General features: G+C 42.3%; 1 protein-coding gene and 1 long non-coding RNA gene across 9 annotated transcripts in view; one reads left to right on the forward strand and one right to left on the reverse strand.

The window, feature by feature from the left end:
• MAP3K20 (mitogen-activated protein kinase kinase kinase 20) overlaps nucleotides 1–16,850 on the reverse strand; it is a 191,713-nt gene that overhangs the window by 16,535 nt on the left and 158,328 nt on the right. For all 4 annotated transcript variants that reach the window (XM_053907642.1, XM_053907644.1, XM_053907640.1 and 1 more), the window contains exons 14-16: nucleotides 16,615–16,754; nucleotides 12,031–12,093; nucleotides 10,960–11,052 (exon numbers count right to left, since the gene is read on the reverse strand). In XM_053907642.1, coding sequence (XP_053763617.1) covers nucleotides 10,960–11,052; nucleotides 12,031–12,093; nucleotides 16,615–16,754 — 296 coding nt within the window. The remainder of the gene's footprint in view (nucleotides 1–10,959; nucleotides 11,053–12,030; nucleotides 12,094–16,614; nucleotides 16,755–16,850) is intronic.
• LOC109273140 (uncharacterized) overlaps nucleotides 16,728–16,850 on the forward strand; it is a 48,595-nt gene continuing 48,472 nt past the window's right edge. For all 5 annotated transcript variants that reach the window (XR_008423964.1, XR_008423968.1, XR_008423962.1 and 2 more), the window contains exon 1: nucleotides 16,728–16,833. This is a non-coding gene — a long non-coding RNA (uncharacterized LOC109273140). The remainder of the gene's footprint in view (nucleotides 16,834–16,850) is intronic.

Raw genomic sequence — 16,850 nt, forward strand, 5'->3', positions numbered from 1 at the left:
AACCCTAGTCTTTTCTGAATCTGGAACTTTTCCTTGTTGTGGGTTAAACAGAAGTAAGAATTACAGTGCAGGGGAGTTCCATCTTCCAGAGTCAACAAACAGTCAAGATTATGTTGGTGAATTTCTTTATAAGTCTCCATGGCAGAGACTGAAATACGGAGTCTCTAATAAGTCCAGCATAGCCTATGTTCCCTCCATTATTGACAAATATCCTTGTTAAAAGTGCATATGGTGCCAGTCCACTGTCTTTATGCTCCTCTTCTTGATTTCTCTGGCCAGTATTTGGAATCACACTTTCCGCCAGCCCTGGCTTAGGCTTTGTGGCCCGGCATGACTTCCACTTTTCAAACCAGAAAAAACCCGCTCCCATCTAGTTGCACAAGCAGATCATGGGGACCGGTCCTGACTACTGTGGATTTCTGTTCCATAACCAGATTCCCACAGTGTCACTCTTCAAATTTGTATCTTGATGCACATTTCTAGGGAATGCTCTTACTAACCAGTAGGAAAAAGGCACTGGCACAGGAGCAGTACTGGGCCCTGGGATGTTCTTGGCTTTGAATAGCAAAAAATGGTAATCCAAACCTTCCCACTAATTGGATCATCTGCCTCTCCATGCAAATCTACAAGAAATGAATGGAATTTTGTTGGGAAGAGGGGAGTTTTTGCATTGGAAACTGATGAAAAGACAGCTCCGTTGGGTGCCCAGGATATGTACTATTTATCTGGGCAGCTGCTGAAATACCTGGATAATTTTAGAATCAAGTGTGTGGTTAATGGAGGAGGAGAAAGCATTCCATCTGAACTGCTTCTGTATTGCCAATTATGTTAAAAAATTTTCTGAATTAAGATTACTGGCCAAGTAAAACAGAAACTCTTAACACTGTGAAGATAAAACCCCAAACAACACTCAGTTAATGCTAGATTAAGTATCTCTTTGTGAGAAATCACTATTACATTCTTTGCAGGCTGTTTAAAATTCTTTGGAGTTCCAAGCTAGAACAAGTGATTCCAAACATAGACATCCCTTCTCCCTCCCACAAAAAAAAAAAAAAAAAAAAAAAAAAAAAAGATGGGAGGGAGGGAGTACAAAGAAATGATCCATATAGAGGTAAATTTTACGAGTAGAAAAAGGGATTGAAGATAGCACAGAAATTAAATATTGTTTCAAGTTCTGGGCATTTCAGAGACAACGATATTTCCCTCTCTCCCTCCCCCCCCCCCACTCAAATATTATTGCAAATGTGAACAGTGTAGGTAAGTCAGAGAGACTCTAGGAAAAAGATTATTCAGGACATTTCGGAAGGAAACAGACCCCACATTAGGCTTTCAGCCTTCTACAGATCACTTCTACCTGAAGGTTACAGATAAAAACATTTTTGGTAGATTTTTTTTTTAATTGAAGTATATACGTTGCAAACAGTAAAATGAACCAATTTTTAAGGGCACAGTTCAGTGAATTTCGACCTATGTACATACCAGTGTAACCACCCCCACAAGCCAGATATTCCCACAACCCTAGAAAGTCTCCTGTCCCTGCCTGGCAGGGACACAAGGGGAGGTATGCACTCTTCTCATTTCTCTCACCATAGATTAATTTTACCTGCTCTAGAACCTGGCAAAATTGGAACTTTACAGTATGTACTTGTCTATGTTTGGCTTCTTTCACTTGGCATAATGTTGTTGAGATTTGTCCGTGTTATTTAACCCTTCCAGCCTTACCCTGTTGTCGACAGCCATGTCTCCACTTTACAGATGGGTAGACTGAGACTCAGAAAATGTAGAGATTTGTGGCAAGTGCGCTTAGCCGTGCCGGGGCCACAATTTAGTTCCTGGGCATGCCCCGTCTAATGGTAAAGACACCGAGTTTTAAAATCCCGCCTCCGTCTTACCCCCTTCCCCCAGGGAGGAGAAAAAGTGAAACCACCAGGGATTGCTCAGGATTCTAGCAAAGAGGCCTCTCCACCTTAAAAAGGCCTGTACTGAGGAAACGTTTTAAAATATAAAATAGAGGTTGAAATAAACTTTTTAAGATTCAAGAAGGGAGGGGCGGGGGGGAAGGGAAACAGTCTCTTAGCAGGTGACTGTTGGAAAATGTAAGAAGTAACACAAGATGAAATAAAAATGTGGTAGAAATGTTGGTCATGCTGGTATTAAAAGTAGTAAGATGTTGATGATTTAGGCCTCCGAAGGCTTCTTTACATGCATTGCTATTATCTAGCTCAGCTGCTGAAACCTGCTGTTTTAAAGGCAGGAGAGTGGAACATCCCGTGATAGCACCTGGGTTATTTATCATTATGTATAACCCCGCTACTCTCTATTTTATTATGCTGCCTTTAAAAAGAAGATAATGCAAGTATGGTTAATTTGCTTCTCTTCTTTATCTATACGGTGTCATGACCCATCACGGCTTTGTCCCGCGAGATTTGTTTTTCAACCAAAAAGAAATCCACAAGAAACTCTCCCTAAAAATTCCATTAATAACCTCTTTCAGCGCGTATAGGTTGCAGGGTCTGGAACTAAGAATGTTTTAATCTCTTCAGCAAAACAATGTCTCATAATGATGTACAGGACTATTGCTGTACTGATGAAGAATCATACATAATTCAGCACCTTTCACTTGGCACCACTGTGATGTCCTCATTAGCCGTGGCTCACAGTGTCTGTCAGATGGTGTCCATGCGAACGCAGGCATTATATTGTCTTTGAGATGTGCAGCTGCTTCCATGACACTGCCAGTATATAAAAACATGACGCCAGTTTGTTTTATTTAGTGCTAAACCTTCCAGTTTGTAAAAACAAGGCTGACACAGAGCCTGACATGAGGCAGTGAAAATAATTAGCTCTCATTTTCTCAGCCTCCTATTTCCTTCTCCCTGCTGTGTTCTCTTTCCACTAAACCACCACATGTCAGTCGAAATGGGAGGCAATTAGTGGGCTCATTTCAGTCCCCACAACTGTGCTGAAAAGAAAGTATTTATGATGGCACAATGAACAGCTGAAAGATTAAATAACATTTGCCTTTTGAAAAGAAAATGACTTCTAGCTAAATGGGCAATTTTTGATTATTCTCAAACAAGCTTAGAGTAGTTGGTTTTTAAAATACAAGAAAGGAAAATGAGTCATTTTTAGGTGAAAGAATCAAATAAAACTTGACACAGTAATGCAAATAACTGATGTTTTATTGCAAAATATGTAAATGCGTTATACCCTTAACAATGGCTTGTGTCTAAGGTCAGGGCAGATTGGTGCCAGCTAGACACCAGTAGAGATAAGGTTGTTATATTGCCTTTTGGGGGGCTGTTATTCGAGTTATGTATGAAAAAAGGACTTTAGGGATGAAGTTAAAATAAAGTAAAAGAAATCAAGTGAGACGTACTCTCATATGATGCATTACACACTACCTGAAATGGTTCAGATGTTAGTTGGCATGTTTGGAAAGGAGTTTTTCATTTTTTTAAAACTCTTTTTAAAATTGGAAGGTACTGGGTATTCATCTTGGAAAAAAAAGAGTAAGTCTTGCTATTGATTTTGAATAACTCAGAATCTATTCTCAAGACTGAGTTTCTTGAACAACATAGAAGGTGTTCTAGCTTACCTAATGACTGCTTATAAGCTTTTTTAAACGCTAACAAATGGGCTGCAAATTGACTTTTACCCAGGACACTCAAAATATAAAAACAGCTCTTCTGACTACTAAATTCCCCTCCCTTGCCATGACTTCAGAGATGATGCCAAAAATTAATGACCTTTGAAGAAAAATCACTGACCTGGTTGGTAGGCATTGTTTACCATTTGAGCTGTTCTCAGCCCAGATCCTGACGTACAGGATTGAGATGGTTGTCGTACATCTTTGCTTTTCCAATGCAGTGCTTTTAATTTCATTTCAAATAATCAGTCCCTGTTATAATTGATTATTCTCAAGACCTAGTTTTTGGTTCAGAAAACACAAGTCATTTTGAGTTATCACAGTCTTCCTTCTTTCAGTGGCTTTGGAAAACCTTCGAAAGCAAAGATGTCCTGTCATCAATGGAGTCAACAACTGTGGCTATTCAAATATTTTTAAAAGACCATCACAAATTTAAATTTTGTTTCTGTTTCCATAAGTAGTATATTCCTACTCTCTACAAACTCAAATCCTAATTTTTGAAGTCCCATAATAGAGTCAGTGTATCTGTATGAGCCAATGGCAACCCAAGGAGATCTGAGCCAACTATGGATTCGGTGGGAAACTAGAGCTCTCTGTGAGCTAACTACACATATTATTATAGCTGGAAACCAGCTATATGCATTTGTCATGCAGTCATACCTATGTTTTATCACGTGTACTTCCTTGCCATTCACTATCTTAAAAGGAATTCAGGGTCTTGATGAAGAAGGCCACGAGGGATCATGTGGTGTGCTGGAGCCGCCCTCACAAGCTGGTTGCTCACACCTCTTCCCAACTTCAAGTTCAGGGACATCAGCTCGGTAATTGGCCCTGGTGAAAATATTTATACCATGGAGATCCACGAACACTACAAGTCAGGGCCATTTTCTCCCATTGTTAGACATTTTCTGGTGTGCCGTTTCTACATGTGATTATCCATCTATCAGCAAGTATGTGCTTAGCAGCTCTGCTCTGGGCCTGTAAGCAGCTGCTTGACCTGTGTGATGAAGTGTAGCCCCACTGTGATTAGAAATATGCAGCAAGTTCATGCAGTCATATTCTAAGCTGCATTTGCTCCCTGGCTGTCAATTAAAAGTTGTATTTCTTACAGAACCCTGCCACTACAAGCCCATATACTTAGGCACACGGACATGTGTGTGTGCATATGTTCATCCCCTAAGAAAGAGTTGATCATAGGAAATAAGCTTCTTTACACTGCATTTTTAATAAATGCAAGATATATCAAAGTAAAGCATTGCTTTTAGCTGTTCTGAAATTTACAAAAAGTGTTGGGGTTTTTTTTTTCTTCCTTACAAAATCTTTGTGCTCTGTTACTTTATTTATCCATTTATAAAAATTACACAATAGGAAAAAAAGCCCCATTTGACAGTTTTTGATATTTACAATGCTCTGAGAAAGGGCCTGGAGATTCAATTGTTTATTAAATGCAACATTTTATAAGTGATCCAATAATAAAGACCTAACAGCACAATAGTAGGTGGGAAGTATTTGTAACAAGCAGTGTTTCTAACCTAGAGAGGATGAACAGAGAAGCAGAACTGTTGACTGAGTTGCTTCTGGTAAGGTGTGGAAGAAGGGGTCCCTGTGTTACCCGTGACGCACGCAAGAAGGGGGGGCAGGGTGAACGGAAGAAGCCTTGGACTCTGATGGGGGCTGTTACTCTGCTTCTATACCTTCAAAATTGTGTTCCTCTTTATTTTGTCTTCCTTATTCACTTGCTCCATCAGAATACTGCTCAAAAGGAAATCAGATGTAGGAGGTACAGGAGTCCGGAAGCCTGTGTCTATTTTGGGGTCCGTGTAGCCAGGGTGCTGGCAGAGACAGGGTGGTGTTTCCCGGGCTTCTCCCCTGAGTGCTGTGGGTCATCAACTTAGACCCACAGGTTTCCATGTGGAAGGGAGGGGGTGGGGGTAGGGACTCCAGGGACCACGTCTGTGACTGTCCAGTACACGCAAGGAAAGCATGGGCTCCCCAGATAGTTCCTTCATAACCCTGATTTTAAATTTTTATGACACAGTCTCAGTTTCTTGGTGAGAAAACTGCTGGGTGATTTGATAGTTTATTCCTTGGCAATTTGAGAATCAATATTCCTGACTGGCAAGTTTATATGAGATATAATAATAAACTCTATGGAGCTGAATATTTTAGTGAAAGAAAGGGTGGTTGCCACCCTGGGCGGGGGGGGGGGGGGGGGGGGGCGGTGCATGAAGCTATCTGAGATTCCAGAAACCTTTTTCCTTTTGTGCCAAGTGGAAGGCCTTAAGATTACAAAACAAGGCATTTCCCACACAAAACAAAAGATGGTAATTTACTATTATGTGATCCCCCCCCCAAATTATCTTTTTATTACCAATATATCTATTTTAGGGATGATGCTACTTTCTAGAAAGGGGCAGTATGACACAGTGGTTGAGTCCTTGGACTAGATATGCCCCTAAATAGGTGGGGATTCTGGGTAAGGAACTTTACCTCTTCCTTCCTCAGTTTCTCTTGGAGATGATGCAGGGATAGTGCTCACTGTGATGGTGGCTTATAACAATTATGTGAGAAGAATGTTTGCAGAGCACTTACCACAGTGTCTGGCAAAGGTATGAAATAATTATTACAAGCATTTCAAATCTGAGCACAGGAAAATTTTGAGCTGAGAAAGACCCAATTTCTGCCAATTCCACTGTCATAATTTCAAGTTCAGGTTTGCCTCAATATATAGCATTATTTAATAATTTACTTGTTAGAAGTAGGTAAAATACATGGGTAAACCCCATTCTCAGATTTTGTTAATTTAAATGGCCAGCAAAGCCTTTGGTCCAATCCTATCTTCCCTGCCAGTTTGCCTCAAAAAGGAAAGAAGAAAAGCATACTTCATTTGTGCGAGAATCCTGTAAATGTGCATGGGGCTTTGGTCTGCTGAGGTCCCGCTTATCCAGAGGGCGAGGCAGTAAAGACACATCACAGCAAGGCGTCATGCAGTGGCCCCTGGCCACGATAGCAGGCATGTAGGCGCTCAGACGTGAATGGCTTTCCTCAGTTGAGCAAGTCAACCTCACTTTTGTGCCAGAATCCATCTGGTTGTAAAATGAGGCTAAAAACCAGCATTGCATCTGAATTCTTAAAACAAAAGGTTGACCGGTCTTACAATGAAAGGCTTTTCCTCTACATGTATTTGTTATTTGTGGATAAGGTCATATTTTCACCGTTTTCTCCTGGCAGGGCAGGTACTGAAGCAACGTACTAATTTTAAGTGGTTGTGGAACTGGTGGTCCCTTTCAGATGCGATGGGAAAATGGAGCTGCTATTTCATCATAAGGTCACTGTCCTGTATTATTCCCGGAGGTTGTAATTGTAATTAGAACGCATCTTTCATTTTGTTTGTAAAAGGAAAGGTGAAATGGTCAAGCAGATCTCCCTGATATGCAAAGCCCGGTTTGGAGACAACTTGCAGAGCATCACTGTCCTCTAGTAACTTATTCTAGTCACGGAAAGGCTTCACCGTTTCTGTGATGATGGGTTTATGAGAACTCAGTTGGGATTTTGAGGATGTCCTTTTTTCTTGGGTTCCACCTTTAAAGGTTAAGGCACTAAGGTCAAGGTCAAGGTCGGTTTTCATGTGGGGAATTGGAATTTCAAATATTTGGGGGAAATGTTTCATAATGCTAGGGTATAGGCTGGCATAACTGGGTAGTTTAGAACTGGACAGTGATTTATTCTAGGATTATTTTATGAAAATGTACAGATGGCTTAAATCTCCTGGGACAGGTATGTGAGCTAGCACATGTTTAATAAGAAGGTAATGATAAAGATGTAATTTCCAGTCTCAGCTCTGTCCTCGCCCCATCTAAGGCTGGTCACACACTTCCTCTTGTTCTCTGTTTCCTGATCAGTGATGACAATATTATACCTTAAGCATCTCACAGAAATGCCAAGGGGATAAATGAGATGACATTTATGAAATAACTTAGCTCTTTAGAACAAAGTACTAAGTAGAAGCTTTAAACATTATATTCAGGAAGTTATTTGCAAATGACCATGGACCTCTTCAAACCTTGCTTTAAAACTCACCCCTTCCAAAAAAGCTTTTCCTGGTTAACCTCATCCATTCCAGTCCTTTTTTTAATTAAAAAAAATTTTTTTTTTTTTTTTTTAATTTTAGAGTGAGAGAGAGAGCGCCTGAGCTGGAGAGAGGGGTAGAGGGACAGAGAGAGAATCTTAAACAGGCTCCACACTCAGCACGGAGCCCGCCAGTCACTTCTTTATACTTTTAGCACCATGGCATGACATCCACATTGTACATTTCACTTTTTGATCTGTTATGTTATAACATCATCTGCCCAGCTGCCCACACTAGAAACCTGGCAATATCCTGGCTCCTCTCCCATCCCTACACCATTTCCAGCTGGTGACCCAGTCTGAGCAGTTCCGTCTCGAGGTCCTTGGACTCCTGGCGCTTCCATGGCACTGCCATAGCCTCCTCTCCTTGTTCCCTTTAACCTGGTTGTCTGCATTGCCCACTAATGGGTCTTTCTCACTTTAGCCTGGTCTCTTTCCAGTTGACCCTCCCCTGTGCTTTTTAGAGATATTTTATTTATTTACTTGAAAAAATTTTTTTATATTTTATTTTTAGGTAATCTCTACACACAACATGAGGCTTGGACTCACAACTCCAAGGTCCAGAGTCGCATGCTCTAACTGAGCCAGCCAGGTGCCCCTGCGAGATCTTTTAAAAACATAAATCTGATCCTATCTACTCCCTGCTTAAAACTTTTCAAACTCCTTCGTTTAGCACCTAACATCGTTCTTTTTCTGGTCACCAGCCACTATTATGGCCTAACTCTCACCACACTCGTCCCCCTGCTTCATGCTAAGTCCCAGAGGTAGTGATGCTTGAAGTGAGTTGTGCAGTTCCATAGAAATTAGCCTAAAGAAGAGCTCCCTGTGTCCTCCTGGCTTCATACTTCATACATCTTTTGCAGATGCTAGCTATGCCTTTTGCCTTTCATGTCTTCTCCCTGCCTAATAATTCCTAATGGTTTTAAATTTTTAGTTGAAGCACCACTTCTACCAAAAAGACCTTAAGATCCTCTCTGACCCCTCTATGCATCTGCTTTCAATGTGCAGCCAGTGTGCTTCCATTGAATGATGTGCTTGATGTTGTTAAAAAAAAAAAAAGGCGTCATTCTGTACTAAAACCATTCACTGATCTTGTCTATTTCTTCCAATCAGCGATGGGTTCCTTGCAAGCCGGGGACTGTACTTTTTGATTTTGTATTCTGACCTTCTAGCAGACAGCCAGGTCCTCAGTAAATGTCTGCTGAATGCATGGTGTAAATGTATTGAAATTATGACTGTAGGCATGATCAAGGATCAATAGGCTGTCAAAAGCTGCAGTGACTTTAGGCCTCGTGAAAACCTACGGCTTGAGAAGGCTACACAACTGTGGACAAAACGAAACCACTGTATTTGGTCTCCAGTATCCTTTATACCTTGCAAATGTTTACAGAAGATATTTTTTAGTTTTCCATATTAACAAGTCCTTTCTTTGTTAGTTGCAAGTTATTTTCTTGGTTGAGACTAAATTTGACAAGTCTCTCTGAAAAAAAATTCTTCCCTCTTCTTTCATCACCTACAAGCCATACGATGGTTTAAACAAAGAGTACTAAGTGCCATGGAGTCGAGGACATCAAAGAGAGCAAATTAAAATATGTGATTTGTTTACCATCACATGGCCTTGGGAGTGCCCACGGCCACAGAATCTCAGGGCTAGAAGGGTGCCTGGTTGTTGTTGTAGAGAGGATCTTACTGCCCCACTTTCTGTAGCTGCTTCTAACAACAGGAATGACTAGACCATGACCCATCACAGGAAGAAAGGAAAGTGCTCGTATATGAGAAACCTTTCACTCAACCAGCTGCTGCTGCTGCTGCTTTTTTTTTTTTTTTTTTTTAACTCAACCAGCTTCTATGGCAAAACCAGGGAGATAAAGATTTCCATTCAGCAAAAGCACCGATATATCTGTAGTGGTGCAGGCAGGACACTGTCAGGAGTCCAGAAAGTGTATCTTTTGAAGTGTTTACCCCCTCAAAACCATTTCCAGTCACTCCCAAACACTGGTTTCAGGAATGGCCTGGGGTATGCACAGCATAATTAGGGACAGGCCAGTGGGCTAGCTGAGCCTAGGCTAGCACTCCCAGAGCAACTGGCTATGGGTTGTAAGGAGCTATATTCACAAGGTCTCTTAGCTGCTGCCTCCAAAGAAAGGTACAAACGGTGCCGTAAGTAAGAGCTTCGTTCTGGGATCAGAGAGGCCTGCATTCAAAGCCTCATCGCTCTGCTTGCTAGCCAGGTAACCCTTGGGTAAGTTAGTTAACCTTTTCAGAGCCCCAGTTTCCTCATTTGTAAAATAGGGGGAAGTAGCATTTATGCCTCAGTGCTGTGTGCCTGGAACACAATATGTGGTCCATTAATATAAGTTATCATTACTGCCTATCTATGGTAATCCAAAGTAACACAAACTTGTGATTCCAGTTCATATGCCACCTGGGTCAAGTAATTTTGCCATACTCTAAAATTAACATATAGCGAAAGCCTGATTGATTAAGTGTTGGTCAAATGCCCTTCTGCCCTATTTAGAGCTGATTCTTTGGGTTTCCATATTGCCTACAGTTCTACTCTCAGTGTTGTTTTACTCTCAGTGTTATAAAACAGAAACAAGAAGATGAGATGCTCGATGCCCAACAGCATCAACTATCACTTTGGCATCCTCCCCGCCACCCCCCAGTGCTTTGCTGTGAGTTTCCCTGAGGGTTTGGGTAGTCTTACACAGGACTCTTCAGCTGAACAAGAGAGTAAGATTCCAAGACTGGATTACATAGGTGGCCGGCAGCCTTTCTTTTTGTTTCTTTCTTTTTTTCTTTTTATTTTTGTTAATGTTTAGTTTTGAGAGAGAGGGAAAGGGAGAGAAAGTGGGGGAGGGGCAGAGAGAGAGGGGGACAGAAGATTGGAAGTGGGCTCTGTGCTGACAGCAAGTGAGTTGATGTGGGGCTCAAACTCACGAACTGTGAGATCATGCCCTGACCTGAAGTTGGAACGTTTAACCGACTGAGCCACCTAGGCGCCCCCGGCAGCCTTTCAAGTAAATTCTATTTTTTAAAGTCCATATACTTTACTCATAATTGAGTTATCTGCTGGTTGGGGATGGAGGGGGGGGGGGGGGTGTATGAAATCACAGAGTTCCAAGAGAGAAAAATAGTAAATTAGATCGAAATTTATCCAAAAGACTTAATATGTGATTTACCTGTGGGCCAGTTCCTGGTTTCAAGTGAAAACCAAAAACAAGTTCAAGGTTCACGATTTTTTCCTCATTTTCTTTAGGTTCATCTACTGAGTCCTAAAACAGAAAACCAAGCACTATTTACTCTAAATAGTATGTAGTGTCTTTTTTTTTAATTTCATATAGAAGAGATGATTTCTCAGTACTAGTGTTTCCATGCTAACCTATTGTTTAATGTTTGATAATTTGGATCAAGCTACAAATGACAATTCTTTAAAGCAAGAGAAATGACATCTTAAGCCTTTGAGAACATTTCCACATGACTTACCTCATGCACTACAAATTGAATGTCACTGTCTTACATGTTTCACAATGCATCTTGCATTGTACACTTTTACTCTAGCAATGCACTTAGCACCTGGAGATGCACTATGAGACTCACTCTGAGAGTTCTTAACACTCAAGATATTTGCAAGCAGTTCCCAAAGAGGAACTGTGTACTTGCTAGAACAGATGAAGGTGAAGGGCCAAGAAAAGAAACAAAATGAACCTTCTGGAGTTTAGAGGTGGAAAACCATAGTTAGTGAATGAGAAGAGCTCTGTGTATTAATTGCAAACACGTACTGTATAAAAACATGTGCCATATACTTGTAGACTGGATTCAAAATAATAAGTCAAATATAATACGTTATTCAAACAAGACATCTCCTACCCCCTGCACCCAATGCAAGTGATAGATAATCCAGAGCCCTACTATGTGAATTCCTTTAGTGACTTATGTGCTGGACAAAGGTTTCTGGAGACAGGTGGGAGGCCATTGTATTAATCTACAATGTTTGTATTTAACATCCCTGAGTCACTAAGGTGACATGTGTTGTTCTTATCATGAATACACTGTTAATATTTCAACTTGTAGGAATCAAGCATGTTGAATTTATGCACATCCTAAGCTTCACTCAAAGGGCCTTTTGTTAGACAATAATTAAAGTTTGCTTCAAACGACAATTCCCGACATTGGCAAATTTAGGTGTGGATGTAGCAGGTGCATACATCAATAAAGTAGCCCATTCTCGGTGAGAAAAACACCTTACTTACCTTAATCAGTGGTGGGAAGTGAAATAAGTTTAGGTAATCGTGGGTTAATTTCTCAATGGCTGACTGTAAAAACAAAAACAAAAACAAAAAAACATGACTTTATTAATGATCCGATAGTGCCAAGAGAGGATTTAAATTATTGTGCACATATAAAGGCATTCTTTATGTAGCCCATAAAATATCTTGGGGATGTTAATATCCAACATCTATTGAGAATAAAGCTGTTCAGAGTATTCTAGGTAGTTCATAATTATTTAATGGAACAGGCAGATATTTTAAAGATGTTAAGTCTCAGAGTACACAGTAAATAAAACCATTCTTCAAACACTGGTAGAGTATACTAGCGACAAGTTAATGTTCTAGTGTGCAGAATGCAGTTGTCACCCTGAGTAACTGTGGGAAAAACAACAAAGAACATGAATATATCACCAGAGACTTTCATTAAGGCTGAAATCTCACTAAAGGGTTTATTGCATGGTAAGGGCTTTACTATGGGTATGTGTCCAATGCTCCCCCTGCCCCCACTGAAGCACAAAGAACTCTTGAAGGAAAGGGCAACCATTTAAATTATTTTTTTATACTCCTCAGGTATAATCCAGCTTTTCTGTGAACAGAACATATCACGTAGAGAGTAAGAAAGTGCCAATGTGAGAAAAATTAGATGCATTTTTCAAAGTGAAATGAAAGCTGTTGACACTTGACAATGTAATGAACACTTACGGATGTTCAGCCCCATTCCCTCTGCACGGCCCCTCCACGTGAAGGCTTCCAGGCACAGGGAAGAAGGATGCTGAGACAGGTTTAAAGGGACAACAAAGTGGCAGAGGGGTAGGTAGAAAGACTGTTTAGTTTCATGACCTACCATTTAAGGGTTGAGAGTCTCTTTGAGAAAGTACACAGCGATGATTGTGCTTTCCTTGGTGACAGCAGAGAATGGAGGGCACATTCTCATTGTGTGTGTGTGTGTGTGTGTGTGTGTGTGTGTGTAACATGCCTGACAAGTACCAGGAAGGCTCCTTTAGTCTGGAGGTATTCACCTGGTGTCCTATCCCCAGAGGCCCAGCTCAAAGCACTATTTATTCTCATATCCCCACAAATGTTTGCAGGACCTCCCAGAACAAGCCTCCATCATCCTTTTCTCTTAATCCTGCTCTGTCATACAAGCTTATTTGTCAGAAATACCCACAACCCGGCTGAGTTTAAGAGTGCCACGTGTTGGCTGAGTCTCCCGTGAGTGTCCAGTAACCTAGCTGTGGCTTTGGCAGTTAGGTGGACCGCCTGACTTTTGAGATTCACCTCTCTGGCAACTGTCTTTATGCACATATGCATTCTCATCCATGAGTTTCAGGGGAGTCTTGGGTCCCCCCCGATACTGGTCTGCTGTTTGGGAGCTCAGGGCAGATACTTTGCTTCATGAGCCGAGGACATTGCACTGACCCCACCCCAACCAGCTGCCTCCAGTGAGGGCTTTCCCTTCATGCAGGTGTTTCATGGCTTCTGTGCAGCATTAGACTCTTTTTTTATAAAGCTTTTTAACCTTTGGCTCCTGTAATACCATTCTCTCCTCCTTTTCCTACTTCCTGGGTGGGCATTCCTCTTTTCCTCCTGCCTAGGCTCCTAGGACGTCTCCTTGCCACATGCATCCTTCTTGAAGGCCCATCGTCCGTCAAATAGAGAAAGCTTCCCCACTGGAAGACTGTTTGTGGTCAGGCGTGTACATGCCACTGTGCTTTCCTTCTTTTTATTTATTTATTTATTGAGGTGAAATTCACTGTCATGAAATTAACCATTTTAAAGTGCTGAATCAGCAGCATTTAGTACCTTCGGAGCATTGTGCAGCTAGTACCTCTGTCTAGTTCCAAAACATTTGGGGACCCTGTGCCTAGTAGCAGTCACTCCTGACATTCCCAGCCCCTGACAACCACGAATCCATTTTCTGTAAGATGGATTTACCTATCTTCTGGATATTTCATGTAGATGGAATCATACACTAGGTGACCCTTTGGGTCTGGCTTCTTTCATTCTGCAGGATGGTTTTGAGGTTATGCTGTGTCACAGTGTGTGTTCACTAGTTTTCCTTCTTGAACCTGCAAATAGATCTGTTACCTGTGGAATCCTTCCCTTCTCTATTCACGTTTTCGTGACACTTAGCTAGGCCTTCTTACTTTGTATCATAACCTCTGAACTGGTCTTTCCAAACCTAGCCTCTCCTTTCTAATCTACTTCACAACTTCCAGAAGCAAAGTTTTCAACATGTCAGTTCTCAAAACTTCCAATACTCCCTGCAGCTGGTCGGACTCCAGACCCCTGGCCTGAAGCCATGAACTGGCCTGAAGCCACTGCACAGAAGCCATGAAACACCTGCATGAAGGAAAACACCTGCATGAACTGTCCAGGGTCTGGCCTCACCTCCCTTCCACCCTCTGCAGCACGAGGCTTCCAGACACAGCCACCTATTGTTCCTTGTAGTGAACCAGTTTTTTCTGTTCTCTCCTGTTTCCTTCTCTCTGAACTCCTTATTCTGTCTAAATTCATGTTCTTGCCTTTCCTGCGCCTGTGTGCATTCCAAATTCTGTCCTTCTTCAAGATCCAGCTTGGGGACCCTCCCCACTCCGTGAAGTTTTCCCTCTGGCCGCCCCCTCCCCCCCCCCACCGCCCACAGCCCCTCCCAAGCAGAGGTAGTGAATGGTTCCTTTCCTCCCAACTGCCAAGACTCTTTATCATGAGAAGTTGCATGTACATGTTTTCTCTTCTCTGGGGCGTACACTCCTCAAGGGCAGGATTCTTCTTCGTATCTGCACAGGCCCAATCTTGCAGGTAGTAGGCATTCACTGAATTTGTTGAACAATAATAAGTTTGGACGTTGCTTGCCCTAATGATACCAACCAGCATGGAGGAGGCACTGTCTCCTAGGCCCGCTCGGGGGTATTTAAATCACTATTGCTCTGTGATTTAAAGCTTGCCACCCTCTTTCCTCCTGACAGCTCCTTAAGGAATGTTGGTCCTTTTTCAAAGACAGCAGAGGGAAAGGGAGGTCGGAGCATCTTACTTGTCATCTGCCAAATAGGACAGGATTTACCACATTGCTCTGTTGGAAACTTGAAACTTCTCTGCACTAGAGAAAATAATTTTTCCCATCGCAGCCCATCTGAGCCAGCTTAGCTTTTCAGGATGGATGTGCCCACACCCAGAGGTCGAGATTAAATTACTTGCCAGCCTCTGAGATGTATGTTTATGAATGAGGTTTCCTGCCCTATTCTAAGAGGGAGAAGATGGTGAGGTTAAGGCTAAGCCATCATCCAACAGGTGCTCGGGCTGTAAGGACAGCCCTTGCATGGGCCCAGGGCTCGCAGAACGGAAGTAGAGGGGTTCTCTTTGGACCTCAGAGGGGATTTCCTTAGAAAGGAAAAAGCCACACCGGTGGCTTTAACTGAAGTAAAGGGAAAAGCAGTTGACGTGTTAGTAGAGACTTTGTGAGATAGGGTTTGGCTAGGAAGCTGCTTTTTCTACCTTTCCTTCTTTGACTTCTTTCTAACCTATGCCCACCCCTCCATCCACCCACAATGGGGTTGAGAAGGTCTGGGGAACAAACTGATTTCATCCTAAAATCTCTCTTGAAACACATCTCTAGTAACAGCGTCCACACAGATGCCAGCACTTATTTGCTTTGGGTAGCTAAAAAACAAGACAAAGAAACAGATCTGGTTGCTAAACTACCAAAAAAAGAAAAGAAAAGAAAAGCAACAGCACCAAAAACAGGTTTCGCTTTTAAAGTGTTCAAGACTTCAGTCTGGGGGGACATGTTAGGATTTCCTGAGAAAATGAAGGATTAGAATACACACGTGGTGTGTCCGTTCCGGGTCAAAAGTACAAACACTGCAAACCGAACACACATTCCCGTGAGGTTAGGTACTACAGTGGCTTAGCTTTTACTTTGCACAGGCCCAGCATCCTTAGGGATTCCTAATGGGCAGCCAGCCTCTCTGGCCTTTAAGGGAATCACCAGCTGTCTTCCCGGGTGGACGGCGGGTCTGCAGGCACCGGACAAACACGTCTCCAGGGCCTCCCGGCCCACTAAGCTGCCTCTCACATCACAGCCTTGCCACTGGCGGTGCCTTCCCTTTCAGAACACCTCCTCCTCTGTATCCCCTTCCCCTGGTTCACACTTGCTTGTCTTTAGGCTCTCAGCTCCTTCACAACTTCTTTGCAAAAGACTTTCCTCATCTCAACCTCACTTCTCCTTTGTGGCATTTCCTACAGCTGTCTTTTTATCACGATTGCATGATCAATCCCTGTCTTCTCCACTGAACTGGGGACTTCCTGAGGGCATGGAGTGATATTCAGGTGTATCTAGGTGACTTCTGCTGTGCTGGGTATTAACCCTTTTGCTGTTGGATTATGAGGAGGGAGTGGGGGTCCCATGGGGGCAAAGGCTAATTATCAGCTGGTATGGGAGTATGTCAGCACCGTAACAGCCAATTGCACTCGCATGTGTATCCTCAGCCTCTGACATGACACAAGGTCTGCTACGTAGTAGGTGCTCAGTAAAGATTGTCAACCAACTGTCCTCCCTCTCTGAGGTACCTTCAGGTGGATGATGTGCCCCTTGGAGACAATGCCCATGTCCTTCAAGTCTTCTTCCTCCAGAAGAAGCAGTCGCTTTCCTGTAATGTTGTTTTCCTTAAACAAGCTTGCATATATGCTCATCTCTTCGGAAGAGTCCCCTGAAGGAAGGGATTAGAAGGCAGAACAAAATGAGATGAAACCATGCCCCGAGCAAAGTTAACTGCATGAATTAAGAAGGTAAGTTATTCTACTTG

Source organism: Panthera pardus, unplaced genomic scaffold, assembly GCF_024362965.1.
Source record: "Panthera pardus isolate Hobbes unplaced genomic scaffold, ASM2436296v1 HiC_scaffold_10, whole genome shotgun sequence".
Classification (NCBI taxonomy): Eukaryota; Metazoa; Chordata; class Mammalia; order Carnivora; family Felidae; genus Panthera; species Panthera pardus.